We start from the raw sequence: 21,325 nt of genomic DNA, 5'->3' as shown, positions 1-21,325 counted from the left end.
GGGACTGGAGTATTAATGAATTCGTTGAATATTATAACAAACCTAACGTACAACCGTATTTTAACGCGTACGCTAGAGGGCCTGGAACTGTTTATTACGATATCGATAAATCCGTTTCAATAGCTTCCGAGTTATTGATGTATCAATTTGAAAACAACGAGGGTCTTATTTGTCGATTTTTGCAAACTCTAGTCAACATATTGGATAAAAAAATTCCGAAAAGAAATAGCATGCTAATACATTCTCCTCCCAGCGCGGGCAAAAATTATTTTTTCGATGCCGTAGCCGCCTTTTTTTTGAATTACGGTATGTTCGGAACTGCCAACAAAACGAATAATTTCAGTAATAATTCCTTCATTTTTTCCAAATGGTACACCTCGTAATTAGGTTCGTTCCAAATTACGAGACGTTTGCCGGCACCATCAGAAAAACTGAAATTATTCGTTTTGTTGGCAGTTCCGAACATACCGTAATTCAAAAAAAAGGCGGCTACGGCATCGAAAAAATAATTTTTGCCCGCGCTGGGAGGAGAATGTATTAGCATGCTATTTCTTTTCGGAATTTTTTTATCCAATATGTTGACTAGAGTTTGCAAAAATCGACAAATAAGACCCTCGTTGTTTTCAAATTGATACATCAATAACTCGGAAGCTATTGAAACGGATTTATCGATATCGTAATAAACAGTTCCAGGCCCTCTAGCGTACGCGTTAAAATACGGTTGTACGTTAGGTTTGTTATAATATTCAACGAATTCATTAATACTCCAGTCCCGTATAATAGCGCACCAATTCCTAAGAGCTACTTTACATTTTTTGTCTTCTTCTAATATAGTATTTAATCGACTATTCAAATAAAATTCTTTGATGTTCGCGAAAGCGTCGGGCGGACAACAAGGATACTGGTACAGCAAATTTTTTAACGACGTTGGGTACACGCATACTGATTTGATATTGGAACTTCCCTCATCGTATCCGAGTTCTTCATCAACGGGAGAGTGGTTCGCATTGCCGTCTTGATGTTCTGCAAATGCACTGAGTTCTCTGGGAACGTCGTTCGGCATTTCATTGACGCATATTTCCACATTTCCTTCATGTCCCTGAGTCCTTCGAGATCCGACTTCCTAAATTTACGAAAAGTCAATATTATCCATATAATTAGGATCGTACATGTGGTCGAATATGTGGTCATAAGTAGCTTGGTTTAATAACGGATAGCATAATTTCACCAATTTTCTATTATGACGTGTATTTTCCCTATAGTGTTGGTATAAACAAAATTGACATTTTTTCGGCGCAGGTATTTTTCTAGTACCTTCGTAAATTTTTAGTTTATCTGACATGCTATAAACAAGGTCATTGAAATGAATATAAAAAGGAGTTGCTTCAAACAGTTCGTAATAGTTTTTATTATTTTGAAAAATTTGAAATTTATTTTCGTAATTTCGTACACTGGGCAAATGTCTGTTATACAAAATGTCAATTTCTGTGGTCCTAAATGTATATTCTTTTAAATGATTGGCATTAAAGCAATACGATGACCCATATTTTTTAACCATAGTCGACATGAACACTTCTTTTAGATACGAATGATGAACATATTGCAAATAACTTTTTACCACATACTTGTATAAAATTGCGTCCATCACGTAATCCTCCATAGGAACCGACGCCGTCAATTTGTTTGGGTTCCCGGCCGTCTGTAGAAAAATATCGCAGGATGCTTTCCCAGTCCGACGACGTGAGGCGTATCGCCCAAACGCGTCTTCGAAGGCGTCGTCGTCCATGTTGGCGATAGAGGACGGATCGTTGCAACCATATACACCGACAAGCCGAGTTTGACTGTCGGCAGACGTGGACGCAATGGACATGGTCGCCATGGGCTGTGACGATGACTGGGAGCTTTGGAGGGAACTGTCGCAACATAGTTTGTAGCTCTTTAGCAACTTCATCAACTCTGTCAGGTCCACGGGGGACAATAACGTCGCTGATGTATCGATCATTGCCTCGAAAATCGATGTCACAAAGTCGATCGACAACTCTTCGAAGCAAGTGCTCATAAATGGGCGAGCCACGAGCAACATGGCCTTGATTCTCTCCCTCATAGGAATATCCTCCATATTGCATTCCTCCAGTCTCTCGTCGCGTGCCAGGTTCGTAGTCATCCATTTCTTCGGGTTCATCATTGTTGCAAAATGTTCTGGGTGCCATAGCGATATCAAAACTATCCAAACTGAAATGTGATATTGCGTGCCCACATTCAGTTTGAAATCCGTCAAAAGTTGAGTGACGTGAACCAAATTGTCCACACTCAACTTCTCTGTCTCCATGGCTGTCCGAATCTGTAATAGTGGGATGTTGGTCAACGATGTTGACGTCGTCTTGGTCTTCTTCGTCGGTACAACAGGTTTCTCCACCTTCCTCTTCTTGCATGTAGATTCCATTGCCGAACATTCGGGGTTGTCTCCGTCCAACATACTTACAGTCAGCCTGGGTAGGTCTGTATAGTGTGTCAACGTTGTACTGAAGATGCATTGAACATTACGCTATTTTATATGCGTTTTTACTGTTCATACCGGACGCGAGTAATTCATTTAAGTAGAATACTTATAAAAAAAATTAGATAAAATGCATAATATACGTATTTTTATCACCGTATCGTATGCAATTCTAAGACCAGCGTATCATGTTTTTTATAAACGCATAATATTGCAATTTAATGCAAGGTCAATAGTGTCGATTTAAAATGATATTTTTATGATATGTTTTTATCATAATATATTTATGATGTTTATTAATTAATCTAACACACAATAACGGCTCCACGTGGAGCAATTAATTTTACATGGCCGCCCGTTTATGACGTCATCGCGCGAAGAAAAGAACTGGGTGCTTGCTCAAATTATTCTATAATTTCGACCACGACGACGACGACGACGACATACGCGGGTCCCCTCCTCTCTGTGCCATTACTTTTGCCGCATTAACGTACTAAGCATCGGCCATATGGCCCCATAGGGGCGGCCGCTGTACATTCGCGGCAAAAGTAAAGGCACAGAGAGGAGGGGACCCGCGTATGTCGTCGTCGTCGTCGTCGTGGTCGAAATTATAGAATAATTTGAGCAAGCACCCAGTTCTTTTCTTCGCGCGATGACGTCATAAACGGGCGGCCATGTAAAATTAATTGCTCCACGTGGAGCCGTTATTGTGTGTTAGATTAATTAATAAACATCATAAATATATTATGGCAAAATTTTAGAATCTAAAGGTTTAAGTCACAATATTTTATAATACCTACCTAATTGCGTATACATTTAAGTCATATTAATTTTACTCTATCAGTCGTTGGAATGTCGCGGACGTAGTCTATCGTTAGTGGCGCAGCCGAAGTACTCTGTGCATTTACTAGATCTTGATCGTTCTAAAGGTTCAAGTCACAATATTTTATAAAACCTAATTTCGTGTATAAATGCATTTAACTTCTACGTTTGTAAAAAATAAATTTATCTTTTTGATTATGCTGACATATTCGTCATAATTATGTGTACCTTTAAAAGTCCTCTTGCTTTTTTGTACAAAAATCGCCTGCTCATCCATACCAATCCTATACCGGCTATTGCTCCTAGTGCTATAAATGATTTTGTCTTCATCTTGAAACTCAGACAATTGTAGTTTTCAATAAGCAATAATAATTAACTCGTTCACTATATTTTGTGTATAACAATATAGGTACTATAGAAATAACGTAACGGCCCGTGCAGGCGTTAAATTGTCAAATGAATATTTTAATTGTTACGCAGATAATATATTTTTGGGTACCTAGTGATGTATTTATAAGTATTATGCTGTTTATATTTTCATTTAAGTCAGATAACATGATATAATAAAAAAATACCAATGCTAATGAAACTACCTACTCAACCGATTTTAATAAGATTTTATGTTTAATGTGGTAGCTTTTGTTCGTCTTAAAGTATAGGTCATTATTAATCCTTCGTCGGGTGGCCCTTAATTGTTTTTTTGAATACCTAATAATGGATTTTGATCTCGAAGGAAATTCACTGGTGTCGCCTTGTTGCGTAATTTTTACATTTTTATAAATTATTTTTGTGTTTTACACGAAATATATCCTCGGTAACATAGGCCGTTGGGTGACAACTGCATTTAAATTATATTGGGTTGTACTCGTATTTACATTGAAAACTATATTATTTTGCAGTGTTCATATTATTTTATTTTGAAGTAATAACCTAATTTATTATACTACTGTTATTAAATTGACTGCAATTCAAGTTTTGTTCTACACAATTTACTTAATTATATAACATTTTTGCACACACCATGATTTTTTTAATCAAAATGTGCTCAGATGTCTACTTCAGACATTTCAAATATTTCCATTAGATCAATTTTGATTTTTAACAGTTTCAATCGTATCAAAACCTATGACATTTTGAGAATTTTTAATAATCGTTGATTATTAAATATTCGATTTGTAAGTGTTATTAGTCAAACTTCGTTAAATAAATGTATTTTGTTCTTTCTGAATTTTTTATCAAATCGCATACGTAAAAATATAGAATGTGCCATTGCACCGTGCTGACTGTAATTTTATTTAGGTACCTCCACATATCCGTTCGGCGATAATATTAAATTATTTATAAATTAATAATACCTATGTTATAATATATATGGCTTTTATCATTGAACAATCATTATTTCAAAAATTAATAATGTTTTTGAAAATATTTTTTATCCTTATCATTTTTTTACTTTTTTGAATGACAACATAAAGTTTTAATTTCATATTCCAATGCAGAATATTTTTCTAAGTATTTTGATTCATAAAAATTTTGATTCATAAAAATTGAATTTAGGACGAGTAGTTTATCCAGCAAAATGTTTGTCCACTACTCCGCTTGTCTAAACTTTAAATACTTATAACTTATAAACTACTCGTCCTAAATTCGATTTTTATGAATCAAAATACTTAGAAAAATATTCTGTTTTAGAATATGAGATTAAAACTCTATGTTGTCATTTAGCAAAGTAAAACACTTGAAAAATTATAGGATAAAAAATATTTTAAGATAATTTTTTTTATAAAAACGTTGGTTTTTGAACAACTTGAAACTAAGTAAAATAATATTTTCTAAACAATAATAAGTTTTGAAACAATGTGTGTTCAATGATAAAAGAATCACCTGGTATAATACTTGCAGGATTTAAAACTTTAATACAATTATAAACGTACATTTCGCCAGCCCTCAAGTATGATTTTTGAATTTTTTTTTTTTTGCTAAACTTTAGTGTGAATTAGTGTGACTAATTTTAGAATTTGTGCGATACTGGTTTAACCGTAAATTCAAAAAAAAAAAATATATATAAGGAGGCTGGGGAACAATTATAATATTTTTTACTGTACAATGAATCTAATATATTATTAAAATTACTGGATACTACCGTCTAGTTTTTTACAAAAATATTAAAATAAATTTAAAAATGAAGTAATTGTAGTTTATATCCCTATGAATCTTATTATAAAACCAGAATTTTTATATCTTCATTATTTCGTAAGATATCGCAATGGGTAAATCCTCGGGGGACACCCTGTATACTAGCACTAATAATCTGTCATTAATTTCAAAATTCATAACCACAAGTTGAAAAAAAAAATTTGTTGTAATAGCACAATATGTGCTGAAACATTTTAAAATTAATTAAATATTTAAATAAAAACAAAAAAAAATATTCAATTGTAAAAATTGTCAAAATACACTAGTTATATATTATATATATTATAATATTCATTAATGATTAAATCAGCGTCACAAATTTCACGTTGTAACTATTGATTAGGTAGTAGTTACTGTGAATATTTAAATCACTTTTTGATAAAAACAATTCCAGCATTATTATTGTATATTTATATAATTTTACAGCCTTCATAGATCAAGCTAATCGTAGGTTGACAGTACAAAGGATTTATGTCAAAATATCTTATTTTACAGGAAAGCGATTTTAAGGTCTCTTCAAAGACATAGAACTTTTTTCTTTGTGTATCTCATTCATTACAAATTGTATAAAACTAATTTCCAGTTTAAAATATGCCCCAATGAAAACTTATAACTTATAAGGAATAATTTAAAAATTAATTTTGAAAAAAAAAACATAGAACCTTTTTATTCTTAGCCAACATAGTATTTTTATAATTTTCCTAAGAATTATATGGCTAAATTGGAGATAAAATGAAGTCATGTAAATTAGAATTAAGTATCTTAAAGATGTTTTGAGTTTGACTAAGTGAAGAAAAAAATGAATATTCCATAATAGCACCATTGCAAAATGCAGGAGGAATAATAAAACCAAAAACTGGATATAGTTTATGTCTTGAACCAGTCATTAATCGTTTTTCAATATACCTACAATATTGCAGGAACTAACTTATATTAGTAGGTACTTGTATAAATGTATAATATTATCTACATGGCAAATGGGTATGGATCAACTATTTAATTATTATACATTTACATTTTTACCTCATTACATTTTGTTAATAATTTTAAATTCACATATGGATCACCTCATTCATATTTTCTGTTACCTCAAATATCTCCTTATTTTTTCATAATTTATCTAAAACAAATAGAATTTAAAATGTTGTCTAATTATCTTAAATGTAAATTTTTAAAAGTCATAATAATATAAAAATAATAATTTTTGGTGCCATTATCAGCTTATGTTTTCTTGTTGATCTTCTGGTTAGGAAATTTAGGTGGTTCCTAAACATTTATAATACACTTAGAATGTAAATTAAAATATTGCTTTTGATTATTGAGTAAATTATATTTATTATTGATTGTATATATGTCTAAACTGAATTAAGCTTTTATTTATTATTGTCTGTATAATTTACTAGCTAATATTTTGTATTTATATAGGTACCTACTATACTTGTATGTAGTGAGAATCAATAATACTTTATGAAGGTTGAATGATCAAATTACATATTATATTGATATAATTGATAAATGGAAAATAAATTATGAATACAGAATTTTAATTAATAAATAAAACTAAATTATAACTAAATTTTTAAATATATTAGACTATAAGCCAATGTTTTTTAGTCTTTTAGATTACGAGGGGAGCGATCAATGTATTGATTTTACAATGTTGTGGTTTTTTTTTTCATGTAGGGATACACTTAGAGTATAACTGATAAGTTCATAGTAGTTGTAATAATTCTTCGATATATGTGGCAAGCATCTTGGGACGCAATCCCATGCTCAAGCAAACTCAAATCAATAAAAAAGAAAATAACTAAATGGTACACTCTGCCAAATACCTATAGGCTATAGATGTTCTGAAATTATTAATACAAGATCAAGGATTGGTCATACCAACCTGACCCACATTCATATCATAAAACATGAGAAGCAACCACTCTGTAGCCAATGCAGCAACCGCTCTCAATCAAACACATAGTTTTAGACTGTCCTCTATACTTCAATGCAAGAAATATCCTCAAACAACCTTCATCGATGAAAGAAGCACTAGCAGAATATAATATACACTTTATCCATAGCTTGCCTCTTAAGATGCATTTACATCGGCTAGAAAATGTTATAGGCATCATGATAAAACTGTACAACTAACAAAAATGTAAACATACAATCCTGTAAAAGTTACTAACCCCATAACCATGTCATCACCAATCACAACTAAACTATCCATAAATAATAAATTAAATACAATCATAGGCTAATGACCTAGCTGTTGAAGCCTTTATTCTCAATAAAAAAATAATTTATTTTCAAATTCAGTATTTTTTCTAGTGATAAGGTTAATCAACTTTAATTAGTACTTAAGAGAAGTCAATATCGACAATATCCAAGAGTTTAAGGGTAAAAAAAGGGGGGATTTTTAAGCGAATCCAATGTTTGTCAAAATCAATATAGTTTTTTGTTATGTAACTAAAAAGCGTATAACTGTAGATAGGTACTTAAAATGTTTACAGGATGTTTATTTCATCATTTAAAATATTGTTTTCATGTTTCCAGACATACATTCTTTTTTTTTGTATATCTGAGATACAATTAAAAATAATCATTACCATGGAAAATATAAATGTCACAGTAAATAATTAGTTTAAAATTTATGTACACATTTTGAAATATTAAAATTCATTAAGATCAATTATAAATAATCATATTTTCTAAATCTACGATTGATTGAAATAGTAAAACAAATAAGAAATTAAAGGAGAACTATGGATAACCAGGTTTAAGACTTTAAATTTTATTGATATTAATTGGGTTAAATGTTTTCTTATTATTATTTTTAGGACATTGAAATTAATGAAGTATTTGACTTGATGGACACAAGTGGGCAAATGACAATTAGCACAAGAGATTTTAAATTTGCATTAAAAGCATTAGGATTAGAACTGCCTCGAGATCAATATATACAATTATTATCTAGAATGGAGAAAGACCAAAAAGGTTTAATAAAAAAGGAAATATTTATTAAAGAAATGAGTAAAGTATTGCCAAAAAGAGATGTTAAGATTGATATGATTAAAGCTTTTCGATTGATTGATGAAGATGACACAGGAAAAATAGATTTTAACAATTTAAAGAATCTTGCCATATTACTAGGGGAACAAGTATCTGATGAGGATATAATCAATATGTTAAATGCTGCAGATGAAGATGGGGATGGACAAGTGAACTTAACTGAGTTTATGAGGATCATAGAAAGAGCTAAAAAAGTGTTATAATATAATTTGTTTATTATTTGTGTATATATTTTATTAAAATAATAATTATGGTCATTTTTTTTTTCTAAAATAAACAATGTTACATGACTGAGTATAATATAATAAAAATACTAAAAATAAATTTGATTATAAATCTTAATCTATTTGAATAATGTTTAAAAAAAACCAAGCACAAAAAGTGAAGGTACCTAAATGTATGACTATTTCTCAAAAGTTACTAACCATACAGAGCTTTAAGAACACCATCTGTGATTATGTCTGGTAAACATAAACGTTTTTCTTGTCGGTTTCTTGATGGAATATGTTCACTTATCATATGAAACACCGGACGCTGATATTTGACATCTATTTTATGGCTAAACATTAAAATGTTATGTGTTTAACTACAGTAAGAATGTTGGTACCTAATTAGATATTTAAGTTCTTAGAATATAGGCAACAAAGCTAAAAAGTATACCTTGGTTGATACTCTAGTCCAAGGAATTCCATGACCTGTTTATATCCACCTTCGATTTTGAAAACTGTCTGTAGATACCTCTCCAAACCAGCCCTTCTTTGTTCAAGAACTTTTGGCTGTGAGCATCGTATGCGTTTTGATGGAAATGGTGGTGTGGATATAGATTTCCTAAGCTGTAAAAAAAAAAAAACCACTCAATGTAGTGACTATATGATGACGGGCAGTGTCGGGTAGCATGTATACCTCTCTGTGAAATGCATGAAAAGCACTGTACCGTCTTTCCACACACTCCTGGATGCCAGCTGACAGCACTTTGATTGTGTACACATAGTGCGGCTTAACGTCGTGCACCAGCCCGTACTTAGGAATGGTGATTTCTGTCATGTTTACGTGGCCATGATTTGCCGAATGCACGTGTAACTCTAACTGACACACGACGGCTAGCGTTGTAGACCAACTCTGCTACTCGAGCCGGTCTGGTTCGTCACTGACCGAAACTGCAGACCAAGTTGGTGCGACACATTACAATAACGATCTAAAAACTTGGTACCTAAATAAAATGTACTATAATATTATTTATTCAAAATAAATAATAAAATGTAATGGATACCTTACCTCTCTAATAATTTAACATTGATAAATTACACAAAATAAACGAATGTTCGTGAATACTGAATCAATGAATCACGAGTCGAGACTCCATCAACTTTCAAAAGTATTGGTATTAGTCATTAGGTACGATTATTTCGTATTTGGTATTTCTATTGTTATTATTATTATTATTTATATTTTATTATGATTCAGATAATACTATTATTATTATTATTATCACAGTCCACAGAATAATTATTTTCTGATAATAATAATAGCCCACTATTATCACGGTATGTGTTTTTTTAGATCATGTGATATAAGGTTTTTTATTCAGAGCACACAATATACCCATATTCATATCACAAAATAAATTATAAAAGTAATAAAATATAAATTTTTTTTCTTTTGGATAATATTGTAATATAGTAATATGTGTCTATTTAGTATTTTTTTATATAATGTTAATTATAGTGTGAATTGTGGATAATACCAAAAAATTGAATTTATTATGCAAAACTGAAAACAATAAACGATATTGTATTATGTTAAACATTTAAGATATCGGTAATTTAATTAATATACTCAGTATTTAGTATATTACACATACATTAATGGTATACTTTTATTATAGCTACTAATGCAGTAGTAATGCTACTATCACAAATCACAATATTGATTTTTATTATTATTGAATTGGCGCAATTCAGTATGTTTTAATTTTTAGTCTATTCTGTAATTGTATTTTTGCCATACACAAACATATTTCTCAAAGTGGGCACTCAAGTTAGCATTGAATGTTTATTTTACTGTAGTATTAATAAAAATATTGCAATTTTAAATTATTTTCATATTTGCCTTCTATAATAAGTGATAACACTATGTATATATTAGTATTACAACAATATTATTTTTTTCCAATTTGACAGTAAATTAATGTATTCAATATTTTCCATATTGTACATACATATTATAAATCAACCGTAGGTGTTCGTTTTTTACTATACTAATATTTGAATGATTAATGATTTTAGTTATTAAAAAGTCAATATTCTGACTTGTGCGCCAGAACGATGCCCGAGAATTACAGCTGTGATCATTGTGAGAAAACATTCACAAACCGTCGACACTATGATCTGCACGTTGATGGTCATTTGCGCAACATCTGTCGTGTATGCGGATCATCTTGCAACAGCCGCAAGATGTTGGTTACCCACATGTCTACTGTCCATGGATCCAAATTGGAACCAATTGTGTTGAATTGTAAGTACTGTATGAAAACGTTTGTTCAAAAACGTTCATTGCACTTGCATTACAAGACCGTGCACAAAAACACGGGCACTATATGTCTTGATTGCGGACAGCCATTTGACAGCAAACAAGAACTTGCTGATCATATAAAAACAGTTAAGCACGGCGATGGTTTCATATGCCATAAGTGTGGAGAAGTATTCACCCGAAACCAACAATATAAATTGCATTTACAAGTAAGATTTTCCATCTCTGAACATTTTTATGTTGTTGAATTTAATTAATTATTATACCACAACCATTTATAGAGGCACGATGCATACTGTTGTTTCAATTGCAATGCTCAATTTGCAAATTCTAAGAAATTGAACAAACATTTGAAATCATGTGTTTCAATACCACCGGTCGATAACTGTTCAAAAAATAAACAATCAACTACAGGTATACCTAAAATTTACTTTTTCTAATAATGTTTTTATATATCTTACTGAAGTATCTACTTACTGAACAATAATGTTAATAAAATTTTATTGAAGCTTAAGCAACAAATTATGTTCTGTATTCTTTTTTTGCATATTTCTTGATTGTGTTATTTGTTCATAATGATTGAAAATTTAAAGTCATACCCAGATAAAAATTTATAATTCGATCATATATTTCAAAATAATAATAGCACACTGTTTTGTTTTCTCTCTTTCACCCATGAACAACATGGCAAATTTAAATTCTACAGAAGTAATCCTAGCTTTATTATTAGTGAGTTGACCTATTATCAAACTCAAAGTTAAGATTATATTCTTTAGTTTATATAATCTGTGTTTGTCAATAGCCTTTTACTTACAAAATTTCATTTTTAATGTAAGTCATTAAAAATGATCATACATCACAGAAAAACTGAAATATCATAATACAGCCAATTTACTAATATAGATTATATTATTGACTTTAAATTTAATGATAGGTCAGAATTTTGGAATTTAATCTCATAAGTACTTAACAATACAACATACAAGATTGATTTTACTGAGAGCATTTCTGTAATGTTGCTCATGGGTTAAAAATAAGAAAATAATGTGCTACCATCCAATTAACAAATGTATTTTATTTATACAAAGGTCTATTTGATATATGTTTTATCATGTTTTTAATTGGTTCTAAATATTCAAAACTTACTTAACTTAATTATTTTAATTTTAAATTAATTTGTCTAATTTAATTTATTTAATTTAAGGTGTTGTATATGAATGCATTGAGTGCAAAAAGTCATTTGAGAAAAAAAAGTATTATAAGCGGCATATGAAAACAGTAATTCATTCAGGTAATAAAGTCGATAATCCATTTTATTGTGCTCATTGTCCAAAGATATTTTATTATAAATTTAATTTATCATCACACATGAAACAAGTACATTTTAGACAACACAATAATTATATTTGTAATTTGTGTGGACGGAGTTTTCAGTATGGAAACAATTATAAAAGGCACAAAGATTCTCATATGCAAGTTAGAAACTATGTTTGTGAACATTGTGGTGCATGTTTTTATCGAAAACATGCATTACAAGATCATCAAATTGCTATACATAATGAAGAAAAAAATTTTGTTTGCAATGTATGTGGTGATAATTTTAAATTAAAATCAATATTAATAAGACATATGGAAAATCATTCTGAGACCAAAAAATATGTGTGCCATTGTAAGCGTATGTTCAAATTTGCATCCAATTTACGACGTCACCAAGTTAATATCCATAATCAAGTGTATACTGAAACTATTAAAGTAAAACGCTTTGTGGAAGATAATAGCCGTTCATCTCCAATGGCAGTCATGAATGAAGAAAAAGAAACACAAAGATTGAAACAAAAAAATATCAACCACCCTCGACTAGAAGATACTGTATCATATTCATTGATGGCGTATTCTGATAACTTAGATTTAAGTAGTGTTGACATAGCAGAGAGTGTTCTTCAAGTAGCCTCAGCATCAAATTACAAGATAGAATGTGAAGAAAATTCATGTTTTCCTGGAATTCATCCTCCTATTGAAACATCTCTAGTATGCAGCTTAAATGATGGTGTGGATTTGTCTCCTAATTCTTCACAGCAATATCTATCTGATTATGTTGTTCCACATCAGTTTCCATTTCTGAATATTTGAAGTATTCCAATGTCACAAAATTGTATTTTGTGATGTTTATTAATGATAAAACAAATTATTTATAATGCAAAAATATTATTTTACAAGGTATCACCAATATTAGGGTGTTAAACTTAGATTTACTTTCTAGGCTACTTGATGTCTTATGCATAATATATTGCAAATTTGATTTGACATGAAAGATATTTTTATTTACATGTAATAAAATAAAATAGAACCTTTAAATAACAAACCTTTTTCGGACCAATGTCAACATTTTCAAATCAAAGATTTATAATAATTTCATATGCCAATAATATGTTCATAACAATAACTACTTATAAAAATGTTTAATATTAGCATATATTATTTGGTTAGTTTTAATATTTTAATGAAATATTAAGTATATTTTTAATTCCTCTGTTTTGATTAGAAGTAGCCATTTTAGATACCAATGAGTATCTTTTCATGTCTTGTGCTGTGATTAGTCCAAATCTAAAACCATGGTTCAAATATTATTCATGAAAACCATATTATTATCTTATCATAATTGATGCTTGATTTGATTACTGTCTTAATTTAAATTTAAAGTAAATTATTAATAACTAATAAATTAATTTAACCTAATCTAACCGCAGATAAAACAATTATGGTTGTAAAAATTATTTTTTCCTCTACAATGTATTCTAATATATTTGAATGTTATAATAGTTTTTTAAAGTATTAATTCTTACCTTTAAAAAAAATATTTTTAATATTTACAATAATGATAATGATTTTCCTTGATTTTATGGAAATATTTTAAAATTTAAAATTTCGTATCAACAACTTAAATTTTAGAATTATTAAATTATGTGTGTTGGTGCTAATTTCAATTTTTTTGGAAGAAAAGTAGCATTTGTTTTGTATTTAAAATAAATGCTAAAAAGTGATTTAAAAGTATTTGAAATATTTTATTCTGAATACTATTTTTATGAAGTATTTGAGAATACACATTCCTAATACTACTTTTCATAAGTATTCGAGTATTTATAACCTTACTTTTGTCTCAGTTTAGTAATAGCAGAATATGCTATTCAATCTAATGAAGTGATATCAAAAAAAGGAAATGTATTTATAGTTTAGTATATTTAAGGCAGTAAATTAATTCATTTGAAAACGAAAAACAAATTAATTTTAACTTGGATTTGTTCTTTAAGTTACAAAGATTTATTAAACAACTGATTATGCTGTAATAGATGATAATATTCAAAAAATAATTTGGTTTTGAAATAATTGTAGTCTATTCTATGATTGATTAATTAAATATGTATGTATTATGTTAGTATTATGTTAGTATCTAAAAATTTAAATTTAGGTTGTTATTAAGGTTATAATAATATGTTGATTATGATTTACGACTATACAGAATAATATATTTCTATATTATAGTTTTTATGATTTATATTTTATGCTTTTAAGTTATAATAGTGATATAAAAAACAATGTTTGATTCAAATGGTTAAGTAATATAATATGTTATATAATATGTTCATCAATATTTGGACCAATCACAGTATAGGACATAAAAATATAGGTGTGTCAAATGTGGAAATAGCCATTAGCCACTTCTGTTTTAATTTGATCAAATTCGTTTTGAAAAATAAATTTTATAGTTTTATGTTTTGCATTGGAATGCACCATTTATTTTTTCAAAATATCATCCTTAAATGTGATTTATAAGCTCTCAAAATTTCGTAGGTAGGTAATTGATAACTCAATTGTTTATAACATTTTTTTTTTCTATTCAAGAGCTAAGTATGAAACAATATATCTTTGTATGTTGTTAAATTTTTATTTATATATAATGTTACAATATTATATACTTAATGACCATGGTCGTTTGAGTTATTATTCAAATCTTCACTGTCAAATTTATAACATGATCTCATAAAAATAAATTTAATTTCTGGTGTTCATACACTATTAAAACCCATAAACTTATGACATTTATTGTTCTATAATGTTTTATTATAATATTTCATAAATATATTGGGTATTAAAAGAAAAAAAATAGCAAAAGAAAAGTACCATCTGTAAAATCCACCTTGCTTTGCTGAGAAACTAAAATCTGAAATTCTGTTAAAATAAAATATTATTTTTTGAAAATAGCGTATATTAAACACATGTACAAATAAAGACTTCAAATATTGTTCAACACCTTAACAAATGTGAATTATTACTGTATTGGGTTAGACTTTAAAATAAAATGTTAGTAAATTGATAAACAAGGTTCTTTTAACATACATTTTTAAACGTATCATTTTATTTCTTATAAAAATAACTTTATTTTGTAAGATCTGTATTCTTTAGTTAAGACTAGTATCATTGATTATAGAATAGTCTATTCTAAAATCAATGCAAGTATATATTAATTATAGTTAGAGGTTTCCAATGGCGTCAACCTTATTTCTGCTGAGAGCTTGTATGCTACCTGTATATAATAATTATTATATTATTTTTAAACTATTGTATACCTATAGTTATTTAAATAGCTTATCAAAATGAGTGTGCAAAAGACTTCTATTGTTAATTTAAAATGATAAATTGTAGATATATAATTATGTATAATTTATAAATTCAATGAACAATCTATTAAACAATACTCATTTTGATAAGTGAACGATTTTAATTTTCTAACCAAAAAACAATATATGTTAAGATTAAAGTCGACAAATTTTATAAAAATTGACTTTTATCAAGGAGTTAATTGTTTTATTATGTAAGCGAAATTAAGTGAAAAAATATAATAGTTATACAAAACATATATGGTTTGTGATTGTGGATGATTGAAATTTGGTATCAACCTATACATATATAAAGTGCAAAATAAAAATTATGTTTTATAAAATATTAATAAAATTGACCTAAGTACTCCTATGGAGGCATTTATTCAAGCCATGCATCTAATTTTATAAATTCTATTGAGATCTCAATCTTTCTGATTGGACCAACCAACTGAGGACCATGTCTCTGAAATAAAACACATTATTACCATTTATAATTTAATATTTATTTAATGCGTATACATTCATTATTACATTCAATGTACTGCAATTTTTAGTATTGCTGATTATTGACGTACCTATATTATATTATATCTACTGACTGTTGTACGCTGTGATTTTTAGATATTTACACAGTTTTACATAAATCTTCAATCTCGTTAATGAAGATTAGATTTATAACTTTGTAAAACTACCCCGTTAATTCAAGTAAGATTGTAAGAAACACTAAATAGGAAATAGCAATAGTCACTACCACCAAGCCACTTACCTAGCCAGTACAAAGACACAAAGACTAACTTTATAACCGATGATTGGCGGATATTATTATTGTAGGTAGGTACCTTAGTACCTTATTATATCGCACATCCAGAAGAAGAACGACACAACTCAAAATTTGACCGATTTGAGTTGAGTTCAAAATTCTAACACTTCGTATTTTACTGATTGAATATCTAAAGTAGAATTCGTATTAGTATTATGGAATTATTGTAGGTATATAGTAAAAAACACAGAAGGAATAAACATTTATTATTTGAAAGAAGAACCAGGAACATGAAATTCACTACTGAGCAAGATCGTAAGTAGGTAACTAATACGATATTACCTATAGGTATCATTATAAAATAATATTATTTATATTAGTAGCATTACAGACATGTGCCTTTACCAGTATTTCAGGTAATGAAATGTTTTTAATCCAAAACTATTCGTAAATTTTCAAAAGTAAATATAAAATTTTTTTATTATAAAGAACCAGGCCTCGACTGCATAGGTTATTGGCCCGCATTAGGTGACTTATTAACTGATTAATTCATTATGGGCCTACAGTTTTTTTTCTCTGAGAGTGCATAAATAAAATAAGTAACAATCATAATTCATGATTAATAAATAGAATATAGAAATAAACATACATGCAAAAGAGAGAGAAGAAAAACAACAAAACAAAATAATTAATAGGTTTTTTTGTTATATGGTTTTGTATAAATTGTCGTCTCCTATAAATTTAAGTCCTACGTTGTTGGTGTAAGTCGTGTGGCGTTAAGATGTTCAGGATTCAACGGCTGTGGTTACATTTGAAAAATGAAAATGTTATGCTATGGACCTTGTAAGATATTATAAAAGTGGTTGGTATCCCACTTCCTCTTCTTATGCCAGTGTCACAATTTTACCAATGTTCCTATACCTTGTTGTTTTTCAGATTTGCGAATTTATATGGGAAGTGTTTCTACATATTGTGAGATCTAAGAAATCGTACTTTGTAGTACATTTCCAGGAATTGCAAAAACAATTATTTAGGTAAATTTGTTATAAACTTATAAACAGTATTTTATTACCTATAGAATTCTTGAATTTATGAAGCTGAATTATGTATCACAGATTTTTAAAACTAGAAAATATGCTAATATAGTAATATCTATATAGGCTATATAGGCCTATACAATATATGTACATACTGTAATACTGACATCTATAATATATTATTCAATCGCCAATCCTTCGGTCAACCAGTTTATTTAAATTGCACAATTTCGCTTTCATTGGTGAGATTCTATCGTAATACGTACAGCATATTCGAGTTTAAAATAATAAATTTATGAGCGTTATTATTTTGATCAGATCGTGATCAGCGACGGGGCAGTTGTCGCATTGACATTTGGGAAAAGATACCAGTTTTATAATCCCGAATTTACCTATTGTATACTACAACTTATTTATTTTTTTAGGCAATAATTCTATTCTATTTTATTCGTGTGTATTTTATGTAATTACTTTAATAATTATTACTTATTAGTAATTAAAGTATTTATGTTTTATAGATTTTAGATTTCAAGTTATTTATGCATTCTATAATAATAGTTGGTATTACTAAACTTAATAATTATTCACTAATTTTACAACTCTAAAAAACATAATTACTATGTTTACTGTTGTACACATATTGGTACAGGTACCTTAAGTACATCTAGATTTACAATTAGCCAATTAGTCGAGGGGTAGAAGACTAGAAGATCGTAACTTAACTCCCGTTTTATTTTTCAACATAATAATAGCAAACATTAAACAATATTTATTATACATCTTGATATCCTGATGATTTCTTGATTCATGTTATCCTCATTTTTCCACTGTAAAAAAAATTGTAATTCAAGTTACTCTGATTATCATAAAGATGATGCGTTATTGTTTAAATAATTTTGAGTAAAACAGAATAAATAAATAAAGGCGTCCAAGTGTGATAACGACAACGTCATCTAATACCGAAGTAGGTATTTTAATTTTTCGACCTGTGCGCTATAGATTTCGATGCTATAAAAAATTTTTAGCCCGTGTTAAGGTACTATCTTCAGATGAGAGCATGAGGCCACTGATATACCTACCTAGTTGCCAGATGAGTTTTTAGGACTAGTAACATAAATTTTATTTAAATCGTGTCTCGTGATTTACGGCACGCATAATAGAAATTTCTAGAGAAAACGATACGGTCTGATGCAAAATGTGTAAGACTGGTACACCAAAGGCACCCGAATAAGTTTTTTAAGGGGGCCCATAATGATATCCGAAGTTTTCGAAAAATGCACATGAAATTTTGTTGAAACAATATTTTGTCCAACAAAATAATTAAAAATTTTATTATTCGTTTAAATATCTATAATTTCGTCGTAATTCAATATTAGAATAAACTACTTCTAACTTCTGAGGACTCTTGTATTAAAATATGAAAATTGATTTTTGTCTAAAACATATTATTAACTAATAATAAACAACCACTATAATAGCATGTATACCTATGTATCATACAAGTATTAGGTATTATTGTTGTTAACTCCTTAATTAATACAGATTTCCGTAAAATGGTGCGAATAGGTTTATAACCTAACGTTGATTGGAGTGTTTTGTTAATTTAATTGTATGTTATAAAATATAATAACGTTTCAAGTGTCCGCAAATAATATTTTTAATGATAACTAAATAATTATGGACAGGTCGTTAGTTTTCATGTGCTTGTTAAAATGTTCTGAACTACGTTATAGTAATGATGGTAAAAAAATGTTCAGCATTTATTTAGAGTATGAATTTTGTTAAAACTACCTATACGAATATACGATACATTCTATTAAATAGGTTAAAATAAAATATATCTTTGGACGAGTTCAAGCACCCCTCGTGGCTAGGGTATACTAGCTGACTCCAAGGGGAGTATACGGACCATTATTCGAAAAACGATATTCTATTTACCAAGAGTAACCCTGTATGCGCAACTGTGTCGTGTGCCTTTAATCGTACCATTTTGATTGCCCATTGTATAATCATAGTATCATTAACTAGCAGTGATCTAAACCGGTAAATTTCCTGATTTGAGCCGATGCCAACTACTATTAGAGACGACGGACGACGTACTTAGAGCAGTGAACTCGACGTCCTAACTAAGGGTTATCGATATCCCGACCGTTTTTACTTTTTTCATGAAATTCAATATAGGTAATTTTCTATGTGTATTTGGGTCAGGTATAAAATGTGGCGTAGAATGTGATCGTTATTGTGTATGATTGTAGGTAAAAGAAAATATGGTGAAGCGCTTCCACACGTGCGCACGCACGTCATCGTCATGTCAATAACGTACTACCTACACGATTATTAATTATTTTGTTTATTTTTTGGTCAAAAGTATGAACTTTTATACGATAAAATATCTGAAAACATATTTGAATTCATGGAATTTCTTGAAAACAACTTCCTTGCATTTTAAATTAATTTTTACACTTCTACATTATTCACATTTAAAAACTATTTTAATTTTGAAGAATTAAATTTAAAAAAAGTGGAAAATTTGTTTTCAGGTTAACACCACGGATAATTCAAATATGTTTTCAGAAGATCTGATGACTAAAGGACAGTCGATTAAGTCGGCATAAAATTGGGTTATTTTGGTAGAAAATGAAGACAATCGAATCCACTTATCGAGTTCTGCTAAAAATGATATGCATTGTATATTATACAATAGCATCGCTACCGGATTACTCAACTGCGAGATTTAAACGAGATTCGAGAGGAAAAATTTCTAAAAATAATGTCCATAAATACGGAACCAACACCTCGTGTGGATCAACCTGCGAGCTTACAGCGGATACCCTAGGTAAATATTTATCGCCCCCCTCGCTAAACATAAGATATCGAAAATCGCCCAATGTAGTATAGGTACCCACATAGATGGACCTTTTATTCATAATATATTATAATAGTTGTTGTTGTAACATCGTACCAGGGTTGGATACACGCGGTTATCTATGTTAATATTGCCGATGACGATTGCGGCGACGACGACTGCGACCGCGACAAGCAACGACTACGACGTCGGATCGATTTTTTCGGTTTTCGACGGTCGGACGGTGACGGCGGCGCTGGCGTGTGTGTGGATGTGTGATGGCGCGCGTACGGTCTACGGCGGACAACGGCGGCGGCGTCGGTGGCCTAGACCGAGACGCCGCCACGGCCGCCTGAGCCCGCGAGTGGTAGTTCGTAGTCGACACCAGTCGTAGTACCGGTGTGCACGCGACCACACGCACCCAAACGCGCGTCGGGGCCGGCCGTGATAGGGATTCGCGCGCACTGATCACCGACAAAGACCCGGGGCCGCGTCCGGATCCGTTATTATTGTTTATTTTTTTTTTTACATTTCAATTACTTCCGGTTAGTAATTATTACTCTGATTTACGACGACCGTTTTACGTCAGCTGCACGATCGTTTATGGTCCGCGTGAAACGAGCCGGTCGACGGAGCTCGTTCTAATAAATGACATCGAACATCGTACAACCCGACGGACGCGATGAGAACGTCTCAGTCGATGGTAAATATTCAATTTATTACCTATTATTAAAATTTATCATTACATCGTTAGGTATACATTTACATAGGTATACCTAGTACTTACCATCTATACTGCACCGAAGAGGTGCAATTGTGTAAACGAATAACCTATACGCAAAAATAATATAAGCAGTTCGTTTTACCTAATGTACACAATTAATTTTGTAATTCTTTGCTTAGAATTTTATATTTTAT

The 21,325-nt window shown here is 29.9% G+C and overlaps 5 protein-coding genes across 10 annotated transcripts in view; 3 read left to right on the top strand and 2 right to left on the bottom strand.

The window, feature by feature from the left end:
• Window positions 1-787: 787 nt before the first annotated feature.
• LOC149058173 (uncharacterized) lies at window positions 788-2,503 on the bottom strand. Its single transcript, XM_089221251.1, has 2 exons — window positions 1,626-2,503; window positions 788-1,123 (listed from the first exon to the last, which is right to left on the bottom strand). Exons 1-2 carry the CDS (start codon window positions 2,474-2,476, stop codon window positions 919-921), a joined length of 1,056 nt encoding a protein of 351 aa, XP_089077377.1. The 5' UTR covers window positions 2,477-2,503; the 3' UTR covers window positions 788-918.
• A 5,782-nt stretch (window positions 2,504-8,285) lies between these two features.
• On the top strand, window positions 8,286-8,781 carry LOC107166554 (uncharacterized). Its single transcript, XM_015515277.2, has one exon. The coding sequence runs from the start codon at window positions 8,377-8,379 to the stop codon at window positions 8,779-8,781; it is 405 nt and encodes a 134-aa protein (XP_015370763.2). The 5' UTR covers window positions 8,286-8,376.
• LOC107166559 (sorting nexin-22-like) lies at window positions 8,776-10,034 on the bottom strand. Its single transcript, XM_015515282.2, has 4 exons — window positions 9,854-10,034; window positions 9,482-9,788; window positions 9,239-9,411; window positions 8,776-9,137 (listed from the first exon to the last, which is right to left on the bottom strand). Exons 2-4 carry the CDS (start codon window positions 9,620-9,622, stop codon window positions 8,999-9,001), a joined length of 453 nt encoding a protein of 150 aa, XP_015370768.1. The 5' UTR covers window positions 9,623-9,788; window positions 9,854-10,034; the 3' UTR covers window positions 8,776-8,998.
• Window positions 10,035-10,192: 158 nt separating this feature from the next.
• On the top strand, window positions 10,193-21,110 carry LOC107166558 (uncharacterized). 3 transcript variants are annotated; one of them, XM_089221249.1, is made up of 4 exons: window positions 10,193-10,211; window positions 10,864-11,316; window positions 11,389-11,521; window positions 12,312-21,110. In XM_089221249.1, the coding sequence occupies exons 2-4, from the start codon at window positions 10,903-10,905 to the stop codon at window positions 13,235-13,237; spliced, it is 1,473 nt and encodes a 490-aa protein (XP_089077375.1). In that variant the 5' UTR covers window positions 10,193-10,211; window positions 10,864-10,902; the 3' UTR covers window positions 13,238-21,110. The 3 variants fall into 3 exon arrangements, with proteins under 3 accessions (XP_089077375.1, XP_015370766.2, XP_015370767.2); XM_015515280.2 differs by lacking the exon at window positions 10,193-10,211 and adding an exon at window positions 10,218-10,396; XM_015515281.2 differs by lacking the exon at window positions 10,193-10,211 and adding an exon at window positions 10,500-10,615.
• Mctp (multiple C2 domain and transmembrane region protein) overlaps window positions 20,969-21,325 on the top strand; it is a 67,520-nt gene continuing 67,163 nt past the window's right edge. For 3 of the 4 annotated variants that reach the window (XM_089221246.1, XM_089221244.1, XM_089221247.1), the window contains exon 1: window positions 20,973-21,110. In XM_089221246.1, the coding sequence (XP_089077372.1) occupies window positions 21,090-21,110 (21 nt within the window). In that variant the 5' untranslated portion in view covers window positions 20,973-21,089. Of the gene's footprint in view, window positions 21,111-21,325 lie in introns of all 4 variants that reach the window. The other variant, XM_089221245.1, reaches the window with a different exon arrangement.

This window comes from Diuraphis noxia, unplaced genomic scaffold (assembly GCF_037042655.1).
Source record: "Diuraphis noxia isolate RWA-SAM2 unplaced genomic scaffold, SU_Dnox_SAM2 contig0002, whole genome shotgun sequence".
Lineage (NCBI taxonomy): Eukaryota > Metazoa > Arthropoda > Insecta > Hemiptera > Aphididae > Diuraphis > Diuraphis noxia.
The sequence above is the reverse complement of the archived record's forward strand: the minus strand, read 5'-3'. Positions and strand labels throughout refer to the sequence as shown.